General features: G+C 45.8%; 1 protein-coding gene across 1 annotated transcript in view; it reads right to left on the reverse strand.

Annotated features, from left to right (window-relative positions):
- The window catches only part of LOC119579421 (protein shank-like), a 60,795-nt gene that overhangs the window by 17,927 nt on the left and 21,642 nt on the right, over positions 1 to 21,226 (reverse strand). The window contains 2 exon segments of the mRNA XM_037927225.1: positions 617 to 797; positions 4,232 to 4,357. Of these exon segments, the coding sequence (XP_037783153.1) occupies positions 617 to 797; positions 4,232 to 4,357 (307 nt within the window).

The raw sequence follows: 21,226 nt of genomic DNA on the forward strand, positions 1-21,226 counted from the left end.
AAATTCTTTGAAATTTAATGATTATTTTTATTATCGAGTATTTAACCGGAAATCGTAAGAAAACTAGCAAGCGTCTATTGCAATAATATCCTTTCACGCATTCTCTACACGAAAGTCACATAAAACAAAATTATGTGGAACCCCGGTGGTACAATAACGCGATTAAACACACACAATGTACGCCACACGTACGAAAACATTGTAGTTCCCCCTCCGAACCCCGAATTACAGTTTTCTATCGCGTAGAAAACGGAATGTAGGGCATACTCACTAAATATTTTTTCGTTCACACGGCCATATTACTATTCTGAATGATGTTACGAAACATTTGAGGCCGATAAAAGGTAAAGGTAAAATGTGAGAGTAAACAAATTGTGTGTGTGTGTGTGTGTGTGTGTGTGTGTGTGTGTGTGTGTGTGTGTGTGTGTGTGTGTGTGTGTGTGTGTGTGTGTGTGTGTGTGTGTGTGTGTGTGTGTGTGTGTGTGTGTACATATAAACGCGGGCGTATGTGTGTAGAGTACGTGGACGTGTATATGCTCATGTACGCAGGCGGTGTGCGTAGGTATAGGCCACAACACAAAAATAAAAAAACTAATAAAAAACAGCCAGTACTCACCCCCCGTATCCTGACAATGGAAGTTAGGATCGAGTCCCTTGGCGCACAGCTTGGTCACCTTCTCCACGTTGTTCTCCTTCACGTAGTCGAGGAAGCGGCGCAGGTTGGCCCGCGTGTGGAGCGCTCGGAGGGCCTTTTCCTCCAGGTGCAGCATCTTGTACACGCGGCGCTTGTACTTGAGCTGCGGGGAGAGGAGAGGGGGGAGGGGAGGTGGAGTTGAGTGCGGGCGTTGTACAAGAATGAGAACGTGGGGGATCGTAACAGGGGGCGGGAGTGACATAGGGGGCAGGTGAGGGGGTGGGCGGGGGAAGGGAGGAGGATGACAGGGAAAAGGTGTGAAGGAAGGTGTGGAAAACAGGTGAATGAGGTGAGGTGATGGGGGAAGGTGGGTGGGAGTGAGAGGTAGAGGGATGAACCGGGGAGAGAAGGGGACAGAGAGGGGAGGGGAGGGGAGGAAAAGAAAAAGAGAGGAGAGGAGAGAAGGGAGGAAAGGAGAGTAGAGAAGAGAAGAGGAGAGGGGTGGGGAGGAAAAGAGAGAAGAGGTGAGGTGAGGCGAGGGAAGGGAAGGAGAGGAGAGGAGAGAATGGAGGGGAGGAGAGGAGAGGAGAGAATGGAAGGAAGGAGAGGAAATAAAAGGAGACAAGAAGAGAGAAGAAAAGAGAAGAGAAAAGAATAGAAGAGAAGAGAGTGGGAAACGAGGCGATGGGGAAAGGTGTGTGAGACGGATAACCGGGGGAGGGGAGGGGGAATGAGTGGGTGCGGGTAAAGGATAAAAATGATATATGATGCACAGGAGCGAGGTACGTGAATGCGCGCACGTGGGTGGATTTCACTCTCACAATTCCTCGAAGAAAACTTTTAACCCTGGCCTCTTTCGCTACTGGCATATAGAGACAGTCAATCAATTCTATCTCTATTCTCATTCTTATTCTTTTTCTCTCATTCTCACTCTTACTCCATCCCTTGTAACGGGCAAGAAAATAATAATGATAAATGACAAAGATGAAGGTGATAATGATAAAACAGCAATAATGATATAAAATAGAATAATAGTTATCATAACAAGAGTTTTAACAATAAACACCACCATGGACACTAGACACACGCACACACACACACACACACAAACACACACACACACACACACACTACATCCCCCTTCCCCACTCCCCATCCCACCCACCCCACTCCCCACTCTCTCCCCCCAACTCGCGCAGACAAATCTCTCACATCCATCCCCTCCTTTCGAAAGCTACCGAAATAATCTCCACTATAAATCAACCATATATCTCGCTTCCTCCCGGGTAATTACGGTTTTGAAATGCCTTATCGTCCAAGTATGCCAGGGGGGATGGGGGGGGGGCGATGGAACCCGTTATCGTCCCCCCGCCCTTGACGGCGAGCGACGGAGGGGGGGGGGGATATGCGCGCGTTTGTCTATCAGTCTATCTATGTATCTATCTATCTATTTACGTATGTATGGATTTATTTATTGACTTATTTATCTATCCGTGTGTGTGTGTGTTTTGTGTGTGTTTGTGCGTGTTGTGTGTGTGTGTGTGTGTGTGTGTGTGTGTGTGTGTGTGTGTGTGTGTGTGTGTGTGTGTGTGTGTGTGTGTGTGTGTGTGTGTGTGTGTGTGTTCTGTGTGTGTGTGTTCTGTGTGTGTTGGTTGTGTTTGTGTGTGTTGTGTTTGTGTGTGTGTGTGTTGTGTGTGTGTGTGTTGTGTGTTTGTGTGTGTGTGTGTGTGTTGCGTGTGTGTGTTGAGTGTGTTGCGTGTGAGTGCGTGTACGTGTCCGTCCGTGTGCTATGAGTACGTGTGACAGTATGTCCGAGTGCGCGTGCATTTAGGTGCGTGCGATATCGAAATGTTCAGACTTTGCACGCGTCTCGCTCGTACGTGTCCCCATGCACGCAAAAGCACCTAACGATCTTGCACGCACCTCGCCTGAATGACGTCACTAACACCCGAAGGATTAGCGAGGTTAGGCGCCTCCAAGCCCCGCCCCATCACGTGACCTTGATCGTGACGTCATGGTAACCGATTTAGTAAAATTACCAAATAAACAAGAAAATCACAGAAATATCATCGAATGGAAGGCGATTTAAGGTATGTTTGTGGACGGAAAAAAAATATTCGGATTTTTGCTTTGAGGTTTACATATAAATCACAGGTTATTTACATACCCCATTTTCTTTTCTCTTTAATGTAATGTACGTGTGATCTCGCCTGTAGTTCAGATAATCTTAGGTTTATGGCGTTGACCTTGTTATGATCTTTCGAGGACAAGTCTTCGGAAGATAACTTTATCTAACTGACCGGGTGTCCATAGGTTCCTCGTGTCGGTCTGTCTGTCTCTTTTGCTGTTTGTGTGTGTTTGTCTCCTTATCTACTTATCTGCTTATCCATCTCTATTTATTTGTCTATCTATTTATCTATTTGCTTATCTATCTCTCAATCTTTCAATCTCTATTTTTATCTTTCTCTCTCTCCTTCCCCCTCTCTCACCTTCCTCCTTCCTCTCTCCTCTCTCCCCCTTTCTTAAACATGCATATCCAAACCAAGCTATTCAACACCTAAGATCCTCAAAGCCAAAAAGAACCGCTTGTGTATTCACAGAATTCCCAAAGAGTTTTAAAAACCACTTGCATGACACACATACACTCCCGATTCGCGAGGTGCATGACCGCGAATGGAGCGGACTACTTAATGCAGCCGATTTGTCATTGATGATGTAATTCGTGATCTCATGACTAAAAATCTCACTCTTACATCATCATAACTAAGAAAAATATGTTCATAAGGTCAACTAATACTGTATTCCTTGTTATTCATATACGTTCACGACCATTTTTATTACTGATGATGGTTCGCACGCAAAAAATAAATGAGTCAAAGCCCGCGTCAAAAACAAAAGAAAAACGCGTGATGTGCTTATGTCGTGTCGAAAGGAATTCCAATCCTCTATCAGGTCGGATCAGATCGTAATACTCTACATCTGCAGTTGGTTCACGGTCGGTCGTAAAAAAAGGAAGCAATGGACGTATTTTTTCAGTCCCATTTCTGGCATTTTTCAGGAGATATGCAATGGCTGAAGCGTGTAACTTCTACTTCCATTTCCCTTTCGTTTTCTCTTCTTCTCTTCTCTCAATTCTTACTCTTCCATTCATTGTCCTGTAAGGTACTGACTGAGCTTGTCTGTCTCTATTTTCACTATATTTGTCTGTCTCTTACGGAGTCAGTCGGTTTGCCTGCCTGCCTGTATATCTGTCTCAGCATGTCTGCCTCTCAGGCACGCTCATACACCTGCGATATCAAGCACAAAAAACAAACACAAATCTACAAACGCATACGCCCGTTCGACTCGCTCCTTCGGGTAACTGATATCTTAATCGGTCGCCAAAACAGGTAACACTCGTAGCCATTTCAGTTCACACACAAACACACACACACACTCAGCTTACTCACTCACTCACTCACTCTCACACACACACACACACACACACACACACACACACACACACACACACACACACACACACACACACACACACACACACACACACACACACACGCACGCACACACACACGACCTACAGATCCCTCGAATACCCACCTCCAAGTATCCAATGGGCGTGGTGAGCGGATAGTCTCCGAGTGGGCGTTCCTCATCCAGGAACTTGCCCGCCCGCCCGTTCTGAGGCGGACAGAAGAGGCCATAGTTGAAACTCTCCCGGAGCTCCTGTCGTGAGGGAGAAGGAAGAGAGAAAAAGAAATATTAGATTAAGGGCGCGACTGTGTCTTACGTTCTATAGTTGGGGATTTTTTTTTCTTATTTTTTTGTCTAATGTCTAATGGGGTTGAGTTTTTTTTTTTTTTTTTTTTTGCGGGGGGTGGGGTTGTGTTTAATATGTATGCGTGTGTGTGTGTGTGTGTGTGTGTGTGTGTGTGTGTGTGTGTGTGTGTGTGTGTGTGTGTGTGTGTGTGTGTGTGTGTGTGTGTGTGTGTGTGTGTGTGTGTGTGTGTGTGTGTACGTGTGCGTGCATGCGCGCGTTTGCGTATTCCGTGTGTGTCTGTTTCTTGATCTTTATGTAAGCACATACACATCAGACGACAAAACGAACTGTAAACCATAAAAAAGTTTAAAAAGTACATTGAAATCCATCAAAATAAAATCCTCCATAATTTCACCGTCGACTACACCCCCCTCCCCCCTCCCCCCCACCCACGAGGAGGAAATACGACCACAATACGAAAGCACAAGAATGAAACAGGAAGAAGAATAGATCAATAAATGGGAATAAAATACACCAGCGATAAAGAGGACAAAGAGCATGACAAAAATGGAGAGCGAAATGCGGAAGAGTGATAAAGAGACCGAAGATAAATGATGCAGAAAGGGAGAACGGTGATAAAGAAGGTGGTAAAAAGGGAAGGAATTCAAACTGGGAGAATGTACGACGTATATTTAAAAATTCTTGAAGAACAGGCAGCAGTCTGAATGCCAAAAGAGAAGAAGCAAAAGGAGAGAGAAAGAGAGAAAGAGAGAAAGAAGAGAAAGAGAAAGAGAAGAGAAGAGAAGAGAAGAGAAGAGAAGAGAAGAGAAGAGAAGAGAAAAGAAAAGAAAAGAAAAGAAAAAGAGAAGAGAAGAGAAGAGAAGAGAAGAGAGGAGGGAAAAGGAAGGAGAGAGAAGAGGAGAGAAAAGGAGAAAGAGAGAAGAGAGAGAGAGAGAGAGAAGGAAGTAAAGACAGTTGTTGATAAAGCTGGGAGTCAGAACACGGAGAGAGAATAGAGGGAGAGGGGAAGAGAAACGAATAAAAAAAAAAAATAGCAGGAACACGAAGGAAAAGCAAAGCTGGATCGAGCTCGTATTTTTTCGTTTTATTTCAGACACACACACACACACACACACACACACACACACACACACACACACACACACACACACACACACACACACGCACACACACACACACACACACACGGAAGGCGGAGCTAACACCTTGGAAACCCCGTGACCACGCCCACTCTCGTTCCCAATTTCAACGGCGATTACAATCAAACACTTTTAATCTATTTGATTGTTGACCCCAAGACAAAAAAAACTGCATCCCGTGTATATAATGATTTCGTCTTAATGTTGCTATTGCCATCTCCTATTTTATGCAACGAATTAAATTGATGAAGGTCCCTGAGTTAAATTCTTTCGCTCTTTTCTTAATTGGATTTAGGCCACGCCCATTTTCTCGGAGATTTCCATCTGTATGCATTTCCTTCTGCTAGAACAGAGAAGAATTTACAAATCTCTCTCCTCCTCTCTGTTTTCCTCTCTCCTTCTCTCTCTCTCTCTTTCTTTCTCTTTCTCTTTCTTTCTCTCTCTCTCCTTCTCCTTCTCCCTCTCCTTCTCCTTCTATCTCTCATCTAAACCCCCGTCTCGCCACCCGAAAAAATAAGGCCGTTTTCATTAGATTTTCCCCTTTTTCTCCTGACTTCGAAATTACGACAAGGAAAATGAAAGGAAAAGAACAAAACTCTGGAATTCTGCTTTACATTTCTCCGCCCGACTTGAAATTACGAATTCATATCGAGAGAGAGAGAGAGAGAGAGAGAGAGAGAGAGAGAGAGAGAGAGAGAGAGAGAGATGGAGATAGAGGGGAGGGAGGGAGGGAGGAGGGAGGGAGGAGGGAGGGAGAGGAGAGGAGGGGGAGAGGGAGAGAGAGAGAGAGAGAGAGAGAGAGAGAGAGAGAGAGAGAGAGAGAGAGAGAGAGAGAGAGGAGAGAGAGAGAAAACTTTATTCCAAAAGGTATGCAGACATGTCGAAATAATGTTATGAGGGGAAAAGAAAATAAAAAAAAAGTAATTGACGTGAATTTGGTAAAATGAACCTTCGATAAACATTATCATAAAAAAACGAACAGGTCGGATGTGACGTCACTCAACCCATTGCCCTCAGTAAATGTTAATCGACCCAAAGAAAAAAAGAAAAAGAAAAAAGAAAAATCCACAGGAATTTAAATTATGCAACATTGCACACCAGGCTAACATACCAGCAGCATCACGGTATTCGGGGAAGATTTACACGAATCAGGAAGTCTTGGATTTATTATCGCGTCGTTATCAGTCGGAGATTGCACGAGGCATTCCGGAGTAACTTGCTTTGGAGATAAGAGGGAGACGCACGGAACATGGAGAATCTTAAGAAAGCGCGTGTGCACGTATACAGGCACGCGCGCACGCAAGCAAGCAAGTAAGCACGCAAGCACGCATACGCGTACATATACAGACATGCACACATACAGACACACTCTCACTCACACTCTCACTCTCACTCTCACTCTCACACTCACACTCACACTCACACTCTCACTCACCCCCCCCCTCTCTCTCTATGTATGTATATATAAACAAACTGCATATACATATAAGCACACACATTTGACCACAGAGAATTACAGATGAAAAAAACACGCAGGTCGATGAAAGATGTTGGTGGCTTGCAGTATTAAAAAAAGTGTCATGTCATCCGATGTGCGCTTTCGAGTCCTGATACATAATATAAATAATTTCTCGGATCAATCCTTTTGCGAAAATGAGTTTATTTACTTCCAAGAACTCTATCACGTCGTATATTTCGTTTTATCATTCACTCATCCTCCTCTCTCTCTCTCTTCTCTCTCTCTCTCTCTCTCTTCTCTCTCTCTCTCTCTCTCTCTCTCTCTCTCTTCATCTCTCTCTCTCTCTCTCTCTCTCTCTCTCTCTCTCTCTCTCTCTCTCTCTCTCTCTCTCTCTCTCTTCATTCTCTCCTCTCTCTCTCTTCATCTCCTTCTCTCGCTCTCACTCTCTCTCTCTCTACTCTCTTTTACTCTATCCTCTCTCTCTCTCTCTTTTTCTCTCTCTCTCTCTTTCATTCTCTCTTCTCTCTTTCATTCTCTCTCTCTCCTTTCACTCTCTTTTTCTCTCTCTTTCTCTCTCTCTCTCTTTTCGCTCTCTTTCATTCTCTCTCTCTTTCTTTTCGCTCTCTCTTCATTCTCTCTCTCTCCCTTCTCTCTCTCTCTCTTCTTACTCTTTCATTCTCCTCTCTTTCATTTACTTCGCTTCTTCACTCCTCCTTCATCTCCCTCTTTCATTCTCGCCCTCTCTCCTCGCTCTCTCTTCATCTCTCTTCCTCTCCTCATCCTCTCCTCTTTTCTATACCCTTCCTTCTATCTGATCTTACTCCTAAAATCTTCTTTTTCGTCTTTCACTCTGTTATTTTAAAAATCCTCTAGCGTCTACAACCAAGCGCCGTGTTACGAGTAAAGTGAAATACTGAAGCAAAGGCGTAATAGAAAAAGAGTAAAAAAAAAAAAAAAAAATTATTGAGCCCAGTCCGCCTTGTGTGAGATACTTCCAAAAACACTCGACCTTTCCTTCAAAAACGTTAGGAAGAGCTGCTTCTGGGAGAGTTCGCGAGAGCTCCTTCAGAAACGTTTAGCTTGGCTTTTCCTTCAAGGGCGTTTGCATGTGCAGCAGACCCTTCAAGAACGTTTGTAAGTAAAATAGCTCCTTCAAGAGACCCTTTCAAGAAAACGTTCGGAGGTACCATAGCTTTCTCAAAAACGTTCGGAAGTGCCACAGCTTTCTCAAGGACGTTCGCAAGTGTCACAAACCCCTTAAAGAACGTTCGCCAGCTCTTTCAAAAACGTTTACAAATACAACAGCCTTCTGAAGAACGTTCGCGCCTGCCGTATCCCCTAAAAAAAAACGCAACAGCTTTTTCAAGAACGTTTCTAATTACAAACAAAAAAAACTCTTACAAGAACGTTTGCAAGTGCAACTTCAAGAACGTTAGCCCAGCCCTCTGAGACGGCGACGGCTGAATGTGGCGATCACGCAAGGCACTCGTGATCCCCGACTTATCTTGCCCGGGGCGGATCTAGCGACCTCTCGGAATCATGACGTGTTTGTTTTCTTCCTTTATCTGATATTGTTTTTGAGAAGATGATGATGAAGAAGAAGAGGAGAAGGAGAAAGAGAAGGGGAAGGAGAAGGAGAAGAAGAAGGAGGGGGAGATGAAGTAGAAGGAGGAGGAGGAGGAGGAGGAGGAGAGAAAAAGAAGGAGAAGGAGGAGGAGGAGGAGGAGGGGAGGAGGAGGAGGAGGAGGAGGAGGAGGAGGAGGAAGATGAAGAAGAAGAAGGAAGAGAAGGAAAAGATAGAGAGAGATACATGAAAGAAAGAATAAGAACTTAAACGAAGGGAAGGAGAGAGAGCGAGATAGATAGATAGATAGATAGTAGATAGATAGAGAGAGAGGAGGAGAGAGAGAGAGAGAGAGAGAGAGAGAGAGAGAGAGGGGAGAGGGAGAGGGAGAGGGTGAGAGGGAGGGGGGAGGGAGAGAGAGAGAGGGAGAGAGAGAGGGAGAGAGAGAGGGAGAGGGAGAGGGAGAGAGGAGAGGGAGAGAGGAGAGGGAGAGAGAGAGAAAGGGAGAGGGAGAGGGAGAGAGAGAGAGAGAGAGAGAGAGAGGAGAGAGAGAGAGAGAGAGAGAGAGAGAGAGAGAGAGAGAGAGGGAGGGAGGGAGGGAGAAGGGGAAGATACGAATGAAATTCCGCGTCCATAACCTGTTCCCATTTATTTCTCTCTCTCTCTCTCTCCGGAATGGACACACCTTCTGCCACGCGGAAAACGGGAACAGCAAAAAGAAAAAGAACATATACAACCAACACCAATAAACAAAGAACAAGAGAAGGATAGAAACAAACAAAGCCTGGCGAGAGAAAAGAACAGCAATGACACCAAAAAGCAAATCAATTTCACAAGGAAACCAATAAACCTGCGCCACTGGTTCCTGGCCCAGCAACGGACTGAGCAGGTACAGGGAACTGACCTTAAATATGATACCTTTTCAGGACCCCCACCCCCTTCAAACCCACTCTCCCCCACCCCCTTTACTTCCTCTCTCCCTCTCCCCCACCATCTTTCCCCACCCCCTTCCTCCCCCCGTTTCCCTCCTCTCCCCCACCATCTTTCCCTTCTCTCCCTATCCCCCATTTATTCCTCTCCTCTCCTCTCCCTCTTGTTTTTCCCCTTTCCCCCTCTCCCCCACTCCCTTTCCCCCGTTTTCCCCTCTCTCCCTATCCCCCTTTTATTCCTCTCCCTCCTCTCGCCCACCCCCTTTCCACTTTAAAAAAAAGCATCGACTTGAAACACCTGCCGGGTCGCTAGCTTGCCCTGGCGTCCTCCTGACCCATCCTAGATGACGCCTTTTCTCCACCTCAAAGCATATTCGTTTCTTCCATCTATTTTAATTTTTTTTTCGATTTTGAGAAACCTTTCGGAGGATGTAGTACCTCGTTGCTACGTTTTGTTCACGATTCGTTCTTCTTCTTTCTTCTTCTTCTCCTTCTCCTCCCTATCTTCATTGTTTTTATTTATGTATTTAGCTATTTATTTATGTATTTTATTAATTTATTTATTACTATTATTATCATTATTATTTGCTGATAGTTCCCCATACCAATTTAGATTGCTCATTCTACTCTAAAACTTGGTACAATTCCTATAGGACGGACAATGGAATAAGAGTACCAAGGCCTGGTCTCCCACCCTTTGGATTTAAAATATAATTTGGTATCGTGGACAAATGCAAAGGAGATTAGATAATTCCACACCGGTTCTTGCCTACTACGACTGCGTAATCACTAACGCCATCCAGTGCTGAGAGCGTGACAGTAATCCAATCACTTGCATCGATTAATAAACGGTTTTTCTCAATTGAATATAGATAAGGTACAAAAACAAACAAACAATCTACAACACCCCCCAGCATCAATCACGTCACGGAAACGGTGACGTAACGATGACGTCACATCTAGTGCCTTCCTGCCCTCCCGCAACTCACCTGGTCCGTCAGGAAGGGGACGGGGGGGAGGGAGGAGGGTCCACTGCCTAAGGACTCCTCGTACAAGCCTCGAGCGATGAAGGAGTCGACCGAAGGACTCCGGTAGCGGTGGCGGTGATGGTGGTGGTGGTGGTGGTGACGGCGGTGGCGATGGTGACGATGGCGTTGGTGATGGTGAGTGTGATGGTGGTCGACATATTCGTCATCCGGGTCTTGATACTCCTCGTCCGGGAGTTGGTAATAGTGCCTCATCATTTTGTCATCTAAAATGCTTTTAGTCGCAAGCCGCAATTTATTTATGTATTTGCTTAAGGTCCCTTGATCCAGAATATACTCTTCGTCTCGCACGCGACCGCCGCGCGTTTAAAAAGCGGTGGTTCCTTTCCGGAATGAACGAGTCGAAAACTGGGGGAAGAAATCACACTTACGTATTTTTTTCTTTCTTTTTCTACATCACGTTTCTTTATTTATCCGTTTGCATTTTTCTAAATAAAATTTCAGTCTATTTCTTGAGTTTTTTTTCTACATCGCGTATTTTTTTTATCTTTATCTTTTTCTAACATATTCTCTTTTTCTTTCTCTCTACACGTTTTCTTCTCCCTTCTCTTCCTTAAACATCCCTTTCCCTTTTTTTTCACATCACGTATCCTCCTCCCTCTTGGCATATTCCTTCTTCCTTTTCTACACCACGCTCCCTTCTCATTCCCCCATCCCCATCCCCACCCTCCCCCCCCCTTCTTCCTTCCTTCCTCCACGTCTTCCTCACCTCCCCTTTCCTTCATTATTCCCCAATTACGGGAATCCTCCGCCGCGTCGAAGAAGGTCCCCCAATCACTCACAGAACCCCAGCGCCTTCGCATTGTTCTCCTCGCCCACATCCGCAGGGGGATCGGCGTCATCAATCAGGCATCGAAATCCATACAGGAAACGAAAGGAGGATCCGTAACGCTGACGGACGCGTCTGTAGGCCTACGTAGAGGGCATTGTGGGCATGGAGGGCGGGATGGGGATGGGGATGAATAAGGAGGGGATGGGGGATAGGGGGGATAGGGGTGGAGATGGGGAGTAGATGGGAGGTGAAATCTGGGGAAGTGGAAGAGTAGAAAGAGCAAGAGCAAGGATAAGGGGAAGGAGGGGAAGGGGGTAGTGGAAGACTGTGGAATTAATGGAGTTGAGGGGGGGGGGGGAGGGCAAGGGAAAGGCTACATGGAGGGGGGGGGGCGCCCTTTGCGTATCAGTTACCAAAATTTCCAGATAAAGGATTATTTCCGAAACTTTCAGCGAGTGATAACGAAGGCTTAAGGAAGTATGGTTAATTATGAGGAAACTTTGAAAAATAATTTCACTGGTGAATTAGTTCTCAGAATAAGATTGAAGGGAAAAGAAGAGAAGGGGGAGGGGAGGAGAGATGAAAAGTGAAAATAGGAGGAGATGAGAGAGGAGAAGAGAGGAGAGGAGGGATGAGAGGATAGGAGAGGATAAGATTGGAGAGAAGAGGAGAATGGAGGGAAGGAAGTGGGGAAAGGGGAAAGGGGAAGGGGAAAAAAAAGAAAAAACGTTTAAAAGAATAAAATCCTGGATTAGAGCAGATAATCAGCAATAACCCCATCAAAGGCTCCGTAAAGTGCAAAGTAAACAAACTCCAGTACGAAATCCATCTTATTCAATGCCAGACACGGTCACCCTCTCAAAGTTTCATAGTTTTAGAGCAAAGAGGTTCCGCCTTTTAGAGCAAAAAGGTCTATTACTTTAGAGCAAAAAGGTCCCTCTTTTAGAGCAAAAAGGTTCCTCCTTTTGGAGCAAAAAGGTCCCTTCTTCTCGGGCAAAAAGGTTCCGCCTTTTAGAGCAAAAATGTCTATCACTTAAGAGCAAAAAGGTCCCTCCTTTAAGAGCAAAAGGGTCCATCACTTTAGAGCAAAACTGTATCATTTTAGTGCCAAAAGTTCAATTCTTGTAAGGAAAAAAATTACTTCCTTACAGAAAAAAAATCCTCCTTATAGAGCAAAAATTCCCATCTCTTTAGAGTAAAACCCTCCATCCTTTTAGAGCAAAAAGTTCCCTCCTTTTACAGTAAAACGTCCCTTTCTTAGAACAAAAAGTTCCATTCTTTTAGAGCAAAACCTCCCCTTCTTTTCGAACAAAAAGATTCATTCTTTTAGATCCAAAAGTCCTCTCATTTTAGAGCAAAAAGTCTTCTTTTCTTCTAGAACAAAGTGGTATAGCGAAAGACGGCAGGAGAGGGACCTAATAACTCTATTAATTAACAACCCTAATAACTAATAACCCTAATAACTAATAACCCTATAACAACCTGAATAACTAATAACCCTTAAAATAACCCTAATAATAACCTTGATCACAACCCTAATAACTAATAAACCTTATAACCCTAATCATTAATAACCCTTTTAACAACCCAAATAAGTAATAACAAATGACAATAACATACACAGAAACGAACCACCATTCAACCACACACAGCATGACAAGTAATACCTTATCCCTATTCCTGATTCATGGCCACGAGTCTCGGGTTTATTGTGCTGTTACCGAGATCACTCCCCCTCTCCCTTTCGCACTTTACACATCTCTACGTCCTTCTTTCGTTCGTTGTTTTTTTTTTTCTCTCTCTCTCTTTTTTCTTATCACGTATCTTGTTCATTCTGCTTTTTTTTTCGCTTTCTCTCATTTCTACGTTTTTCTTGCATCTCTTCTTTCCTTTGTTCTTCTCTAATCTCTTCTTCTCCAGAGAATCAAGAAGTGCTGACTTCGCAAATTCGTAATGATTATCGATTTTGAGAAACGTTCAGCCTCCTTCTTTTCGCACACGTACGCACGCACACATTTACACTCGCTTTCTCACACACATACGGGAGCGCACGCGCGCACGCACGCGCACACACACACTTCACTCCACTTCACTTCGGCATTTTTTTTTTCTCCGGGATTTTAAAGGAGATAAGCGATTTGGTTTCGGTTTTCGTGCAAAGGCTATAAAACGCCCACGAATTGAAGATACATTCAAAATAAAATCCAATCTTTTTGGAGTATATTTCACATATATAAATTCGTTTTTTTTTCTCTCTTTTATCTATTTTCTCTCTTGTTTCTTTTTTCTCTCTTTTTTTTGTTTCCATTTGTGTTCCTGTATCACTAACCAGAGTCCAAAACAACTCGCACGAAAAAAAACGCAAAAACAAACGGGAAACGAAGACAAAAAAAAAAACAAAAAAACATAAACAAAACAAACAAACAAAAAAAACACGCGAAACGATCAAACCGAGCACTAAGGAATAACTTCGCGGGGGTGAGGCCAGGGCAAAGTAGGGGAGGGGAGGGGAGGAGGGAGGGGAGAGGGAGGGAGGGAAGGAGGGGAAGGGGAGCGAGTGCAACGGAGGAGGAATCACCTGCACTCGTCACGGCGACCACCACGACTGCCGCTCACGACTCCTGTGTGCGGGCAACCCCCATTACTCGCGGCTCCTCCCCCTCCTCCTCCTCCCCCTCCTCCTCCATTTCTCCACCTCCCCGCTCCCTCACCTTCTTTCCACTACCCCGTTTCTCTTCCTCCTCCTTCTCTTCTTCTTCTTCTTCTTCCTCCTCCTCCTCCTCCTCCTCCTCCTCCTCCTCCTCCTCCTCCTCCTCCTCCTCCTCCTCCTCCTCCTCCTCCTCCTCCTCCTCCTCCATTTCTTCACCTCCCCGCTCCCTCACCTTCTTTCCACTACCCCGTTTCTCCTCCTCCTCTTTCTTCTCCCTCCTCCGCCTCCCCATCTTTCCACCACTCTTTTTCTTCTTCTTGGCCCTTCCTCCTTTCTTTCTTTCTTCCTTCCTTCTTCCCTCCTCCTCCTCCCTTCCCCCCTCCATCCTCCTCCCTTTCTCACTCTCTCCTCCTCCTCCTCCCTTCCCTCCTCCTCCTTCCATCCCTCCCTCCTCATCCTCCTCCCTCCCTCCCTCCCTCCCCCTCTTTAAACCACTCCGCTTCCCGCCCTCCCCTCCCCCCTCCCCCCCGGCCCCCTTCTGGCACTACATCTTCAAATTGTAATATCATCAATAACTTTACTTTCTCGCGTTATTATATTCTCTAACCACGCCTTTGGGCTTAGGGGGAAATTCGCCGACACATTTATCCATAGAAGAGCCTTCAGAAGCATGTGTGCATACTGTTCTTTCAATTTTCCTCTCTATCTTTATTTTTCTTTCTTTCTCTCTCTTTTCCCTTTTTCTCCCTCTTCTCTCTTTCTCTTTCTCTCTCTCTCTCTCTCTCTCTCTCTCTACCTTTTCTTCTTTTACTTTTTTCATTTTCTTTTCTTTTTCTTTCTCTCCTTCCCTCTCATTGCACAGAGAAACTGACGTACGGAAAGTGACACAATTAAGAAAATATCCGCTTTGATAATTGACGTTTAATCACCACCTTCCTTAATTATGTCTACACCAATTAGCGTTTCTTCCTTCACCCCCTTCTATAAGAGGGCGTAGCTAACGATTACTTAACTTCTTCCTCATTGACAACAATAATGAACCATCTTAACAAACAAAGGCGCGTGAAAGGATACGTGTTTTGTTCTGGTTGTTACTGTTCTTCTTCTTCACTTTCTTTATTTTTATTATTATTATTATTTTTACTTTCTTTTTTTTTCTTCTTCTTTTACTGTTTTTCCTTCTTCCGTTTTTCTTCATCTTCCATTTCTCTATTTTTTTCTTCTTCTTTCTTCTTTTTTTTATTTTCCATTTCTTTCTTTCCTTTATTTTTATTTCTTCTTCTTGCTTTTCTTCTTCCTTTTCTTCTTTTTCCTTGTCTTCGTCTACGTTTTAATTTTGCAACTTTCTGTTTTCTTTCTCTCTCTCTAGTTCACCCCTAACTTTTTTTTTTCATTTCTGGCATGTTGCAATATTGGTTTTAGAAGTTCAGAATCAGGAGAATGCAATGTTGCAAACCCTTGAGTTATTGGCTCTTGATTGCATGTCTGTTGCTAATATTGCACGGTGTAGGTAATTGTACGAGTCTTTTGTTATCTTGCTTGTAGTTCACGAATAAAGGGATAGGGGAGAGTGGGAGAGGAAGAGGGAGAGGGAGAGAGAGAGGGAGGGAGGGAGGGAGGGAGGGAGGGAGGGAGGGAGGGAGAGGGAGAGAGAGAGAGAGAGAGAGAGAGAGAGAGAGAGAGAGAGAGAGAGGAGGAGGAAAGAGAGAGAGAGAGAGAGAGAGAGAGAGTGGGGGAGGAAGGAGAGAGAGGGGAGGGAGGGGGGGAAAGATGGGGAGAGAGGGTGGAGGGAGGGCAGGGGGAGGGAGGGAGAGAGGAAAAGAGGGATAGGGGGGAAGAGAGAGAACGAATAGAGAGAAAGAGAACAAAGAATGAAAAAAAAGACAGGTAGGAAAAAAAAAAGAAATGAATGCAAAACAGAAAAAAACGAACCCCTCCCCCCCAAATGACAGAAAAAGAAATACCCTCCCCTCGCCACCCTTCGTCACCTGAGCCACCACCCCCCACCCCCAGCCCTCACCCACACCCCTTAATTAGCACTGATTCCCGAGTAACGAAGTCATTCAAAACCATCGCCGGTGAGTCACGTGATTAGCGCCTAATTGCCTGTTGATGAACAAGCGCCCGCAGGCCATAGCGCGCTTTTAAAGGGAGGTCTCCGTTATACCGGGGTTGTGCTGCCGCCTCGCTGTCACTTGATAGAAGAAGAAAAAATAAAAAATAAAATAAAATATAAGAATAAAAATATGAAAATACTATTAACAACAGAAATATGTAGATTGATTGATTAATTATATTTATCTAGCGCGTGTTTGTATCCATTTTTCTAAAATATTATCGAGGTTTATATTTCTATTAGCTGTTGTTTCTGGTCGATATCATCTGTCATATCTATCTCCTCTATTATCCTTGTTTTTCTTTATCATTTTTCCCTCATATCCTCCGTTATCCCGCCACTTATGATTTTTCTCCTTCTCTCCCTCCCTCTCTTTCTTTGCATCCACCTACCGAAACACCCAAACCATCATCTCCATTCACGCACTCACACAGACTCGCAAACGCCGGCACGCACGCACTCTTACTCTCTCACTCACTCACTCTCTCAAAAATCCTCTCCAACTCCCTTGCCCCCCCTCCCCTCTCTCTTTCTCTTTCCCTCCCACCCTTCCTATCCCCTTCCCTTTCACCCCCCTCCCCTTCCCTCTCTCTCTTTCCCTCCCACCCTTCCTACCCCCTTCCCTTTCACTCCCCCTCCCCTCCTCTCTCTCTCTCTCTCTCTCTCTCTCTCTCTCTCTCTCTCTCTCTCTCTCTCTCTCTCTCTCTCTCTCTCTCACGCCCCTAGGCCTATCCACGAAGGCCTCCCTCGTGACGTCACAGACACGAGCCTTGAGCCGAAGTCAGTCGAGCTCAGCCAGGCGTTGGGGAGCCAGTGGGCCGAGGAAGGAATCACACGCCTCGCGCCTCCTCCTGCCGTGGGGGCGGGGAGGAAGAGTGGTGGGGGTGTGGGGGATGGAGTGGTGGGGGGTGGGGGGAGGGGGATGGAGTGGTGGGGGTGGGGGGGAGGGGGAGTGGTGGTGGGGGGTGGGGGGAGGGAGAGTGGTGGTGGGGGTGAGTGGTAGGGTGGGGAAGGAAGATGTTGGGGTAGTAGGGGTGAGGGTTGGGGGAGGGGGTGAGGGGTGTAAGAGGGGGATGTGGAGATGGGGGTGGGAATATGGGGGGGAGAGGCATGAGTGGGGTGTGGGGGCAAGAATGAGTGGGGGTGTGAGTGAGGAGGCAAAAGGGAGGCGGGTTTTGTGGGATGAGCGTGGGGGGGGGGGGGGGGGTGGAAGGTGGGGGAGGGAAGGTAGAGGAGGAGAGAGAAGAGGCAAGGGAGAAAGAAGGTCAAGGATTGGTAGACGAAGAGAGAACAGGGGAAAGAGAGAATAAGAGGAAAGGAGAGGAAAGGAGAGGGAGAAGAGAAGGTGGATGGCGGGAGCAGAAAGAGAAAGGAGAGAAAAAAGGAGGTGGAGAATGGGGAGGAGGAGGAGGAGGAGGAGGAGGAGGAGGAGGAGGAGGAGGAGGAGGAGGAGGAGGAGGAGGAGGAGGAGGAGGAGGAGGAGAAGGAGAAGGAGAAGGAGAGAAAGGCGAAAGAGAACACAGAAACAGAAAAAAAAACAAAAAAAAAAGAAAAAAAAAATCACGAGTTCAAAGAAAAGGTCAAAAGGGAATCAAGAAGGAGAATAAAGCAGCGAGGAAAGGGGAGAATGATGACCTTACGGCCTGCGACGGCGACCCCCAACACGTAATCGTTTCTTTGCGGCTCTCTAGAAAGCGCGGCGGTGGGGGGAGGGGGAAAGGGAGGGAGGAGGAGAGAGGAGAGGTGAGGAGAAGAGAGGGGTAAGAGGAGAAGAGAGGGGGAGGGGGAGAGGGGAGGGGGAGACGGGAGGGGGAGAGGAGGGAGGAGTAGGGGGTTGGATGGGAGGGGGGAGGAGGTAGGGGGTTAGGGAGACGGGGTAACAGGGAGGGGGGATGGGGGGGTGGCGTAATACTGGGACGTGCCTCGTGCTCGTAGACCGAAAAACCGCGTTTTCTTCGTCAGCTCGTGTACATTCTTGACATATATATTTTTTGATCTTTCATTCATTCGTTCAATTACTCGCCCCATTCACTCTCTCTGTCTGTCTGCATTTTAACCCCTTTACTCCTCTCTCTCTCTCTCTCTCTCTCTCTCTCTCTCTCTCTCTCTCTCTCTCTCTCTCTCTCTCTCTCTCTCTCTCTCTCTCTCTTCCTTCTTTTCTCTTTTCCTTCTTTTCTCTTTTCCTTCTTTCCTCCATCTCTCTCTCCCTATTCCTCTTCCTCTCACTATTCCTTTCCCCTCCTCCTCCCTCCCCCTCTCCCCCTCCCTCACCCTCACCCTCTCCCCCTCCCTCCCCCTCCTCCTCCTCCTCCTTTCTCTCTCTCTCTCTCTCACACACACAAAAACATCCCCGCCTCTTCAGTATCCGTTCTTGCAAGTGTCACCTGTAAGACTAAGGTGTAATTAGCCACCTGGAAAGACGGTCGGATCACCTGCTAAGATTTCTAATTTCTTGCGCACCTTAGAACCCCCCCTCCCCCTTCCCCTCCCCCCTTCACCTGTCACGTTGGCATATTGTTTCACCTTTCTTCCTGACTTTGGGCTGGGTTGGGGAGGGAGGAGGAGGGAGGGAGGGAGGGGGAGAGGGAGGGAGAGAGGGAGAGAAGGAGAGGGGGGAGAGGGGGAGAGGGAAGGGAGAGGGAGAGGGAGAAGGAGAGGAGAAGGAGAGGGAGGGAGGGAGGGAGGGAGGGAGGGAGGGAGGGAGGGAGAGAGTGAGAGAGAGAGTGAGAAAGAGAGAAAAAGAGAAAGAGAGAAAAAGAGAAAGAGAGAGAAAGAGAAAGAGAGAGAGAGAGAAAGAGAAAGAGAGAGAGAGAGTGAGAAAGAGAGAGAAAGAGAGAGGGAGAGAGGGAGGAATATAGATAGATAGAAAGAGTAGGGGAGGGAGGGAGGGAGGGAGGGAGGGAGGGAGGGAGGGAGAGAGTAATAGAGGGAGGGAGGGAGGGAGAGGGAGAGGGATAGAAGGCGGGAGAAAGGTAAAAACAGAGATATACAAAATTATGAAAAAAGAGGGGAAAAGAAAGACCAATAAAGACATACGAGATATCTACACATAAAACAAATAAACATACAGACAAAGAGACACAGACCACACTTTGCCAATCACACACACACGCGCGCGCGCGCACAAACCTCTCCCCGCTGAGAAATGACATCAACCACGAAAATAGATTAAAAGAAGGTCTTATCAAGCAACCAAAGACAAATTATCTGACCAATTTCTGGCAGCCCTGAGCAGTTGGATAACACTGCAGTTATAAATTAGGCAATCGCCCTATTTATACCAATACTACGATCAGCAACTGATGTAACAAGAGAAAAAAAAACGTTATCATCAAGATACTACCCTTTATGAAACTCGACAATATGGTTTTAAGCGTTATAGTCCAATATAGAACATGTTTTCTATAACAATAGCAAAAAAAAAAAAAAAATCTCAACAAGAAAGTAAATTATCATTTCTTTATCTAATGCCAAACGAAGACCTTTAAATTCAGATCAAAACACAAAATTACGTAAGACAATCTATATTTTCTTCACTCTCTCCATTACTCTCTCTACTTCTCTTATCTGAACAGCTATCAACTCACGAGGCTGTTCTGGTGCCATCACAGCTGATATATTGACAAGGACAGATAGAAGGGAAAGAGAGGAGAGGGAGAAGGGGGAGGGAGAGGGAGAAGGGGGAGGGAGAGAGAGAAGGGGGAGGAGAGGGAGAGGGGGAGAGGGAGAGGGAGAGGGAGAGAGGGAGGGAGGAGGAGAGGGGAGGAGAGAGAGAAGGGAGAGAGAGAAAAAGGGGGAGAGAGCGGAAAGGAGGAGAGAGCGTGAAATGAAGGGAGAGGGGAAGGGAGAGGAAGAAATGAGAGAGAGGGGAGGAGGAGATGAAGGGAGGAGAGGAGAGAAAGGAGGAGAGATGAAGAGAGACGAGAGCGAGAATGCAGGAGGAGAAAAGAAAACATCCACTTGGGGGTCACAAATAGAGGGAAAGGGAGGAACAATACAATGTACCAGGGGAAGGGGGAAGGGGAGAGGAAGATAATGGGGCAGGGGGAGGAGGAGATGAAGGGGGGGGGCGAAAATGTGAGGAAATTACCGAATTATCGGCACCCGCGACGGTAATCTGCACGGAGGGAAAAGTAAATTACTGAACTAATTTCTCGGAATGTCAATCAAAGAAAGGAACAGGGAGGAAAATACAAGATGTATATAGAGAAAGAGAAGAGAAAGAAAGAAAAAATAAATAGGAAGACAAGAAAAATAGGTAGATAAATAGATAGATATACATTTAAATAGAGATAGAGATAGACACACACACACACACACAGAGAGAGAGAGAGAGAGAGAGAGAGAGAGAGAGAGAGAGAGAGAGAGAGAGAGAGAGAGAGAGAGAGAGAGAGAGAGAGAGAGAGAGAGACGAGAGAGAGAGAGAGAGAGAGAGAGAAAGTGCGTAATGCGGGCACACACGTGTCACACACCGCCATACAATAGCAATCAGCAAGTAATAAATATTTATTAATAACCTTACTTCGCCTCAATAAGTACCTGAGATCGTTCTTACTTTTCCATTTCATCTATTAATTTTTTTTCTCGAATTATCGCCCCCCCCCCCTGATGATGATGATGATGATAATGAAGATAATGATAATGATAATGATGATGATGATAATAACAAAAACAATAACAGTTACGATGGTGGTGAAAACAACAAAAACAACAACAATATTAATAATAATAATAATAATAATAATAATAATAATAATAATAATAATAATAATAATACCCACAACAACAACAATTACAAGGATGATGATAACAATAGTAACAATAACAACAAAAAACAGTAATGATGATAATAGCACAGCCCTATCAACAACCCAGAGCCAATTACCAAACACCGTAATAGAATCATTTCCCACGACCTCAAGGGCCTGTATTATTGCCCTCCCCCTCTCCCTCCTATCACCCTTCCCCTCTCCCTCCTATCACCCTTCCCCTCTCCCCATCCCCTCACCCTTGCACCATCGCCCTTCAGTACTCTCCCTCCTTCTACCCTTACCTTCCCCTTCCTCCACATTCCCCCCGCCTCCTATCACCCTCCCCTCCCCCTCCATCACCCAGTAGGAGGGGGACCTGCGGAGAGGA

The sequence above is a fragment of the Penaeus monodon genome, chromosome 12 (genome assembly GCF_015228065.2).
Source record: "Penaeus monodon isolate SGIC_2016 chromosome 12, NSTDA_Pmon_1, whole genome shotgun sequence".
Lineage (NCBI taxonomy): Eukaryota > Metazoa > Arthropoda > Malacostraca > Decapoda > Penaeidae > Penaeus > Penaeus monodon.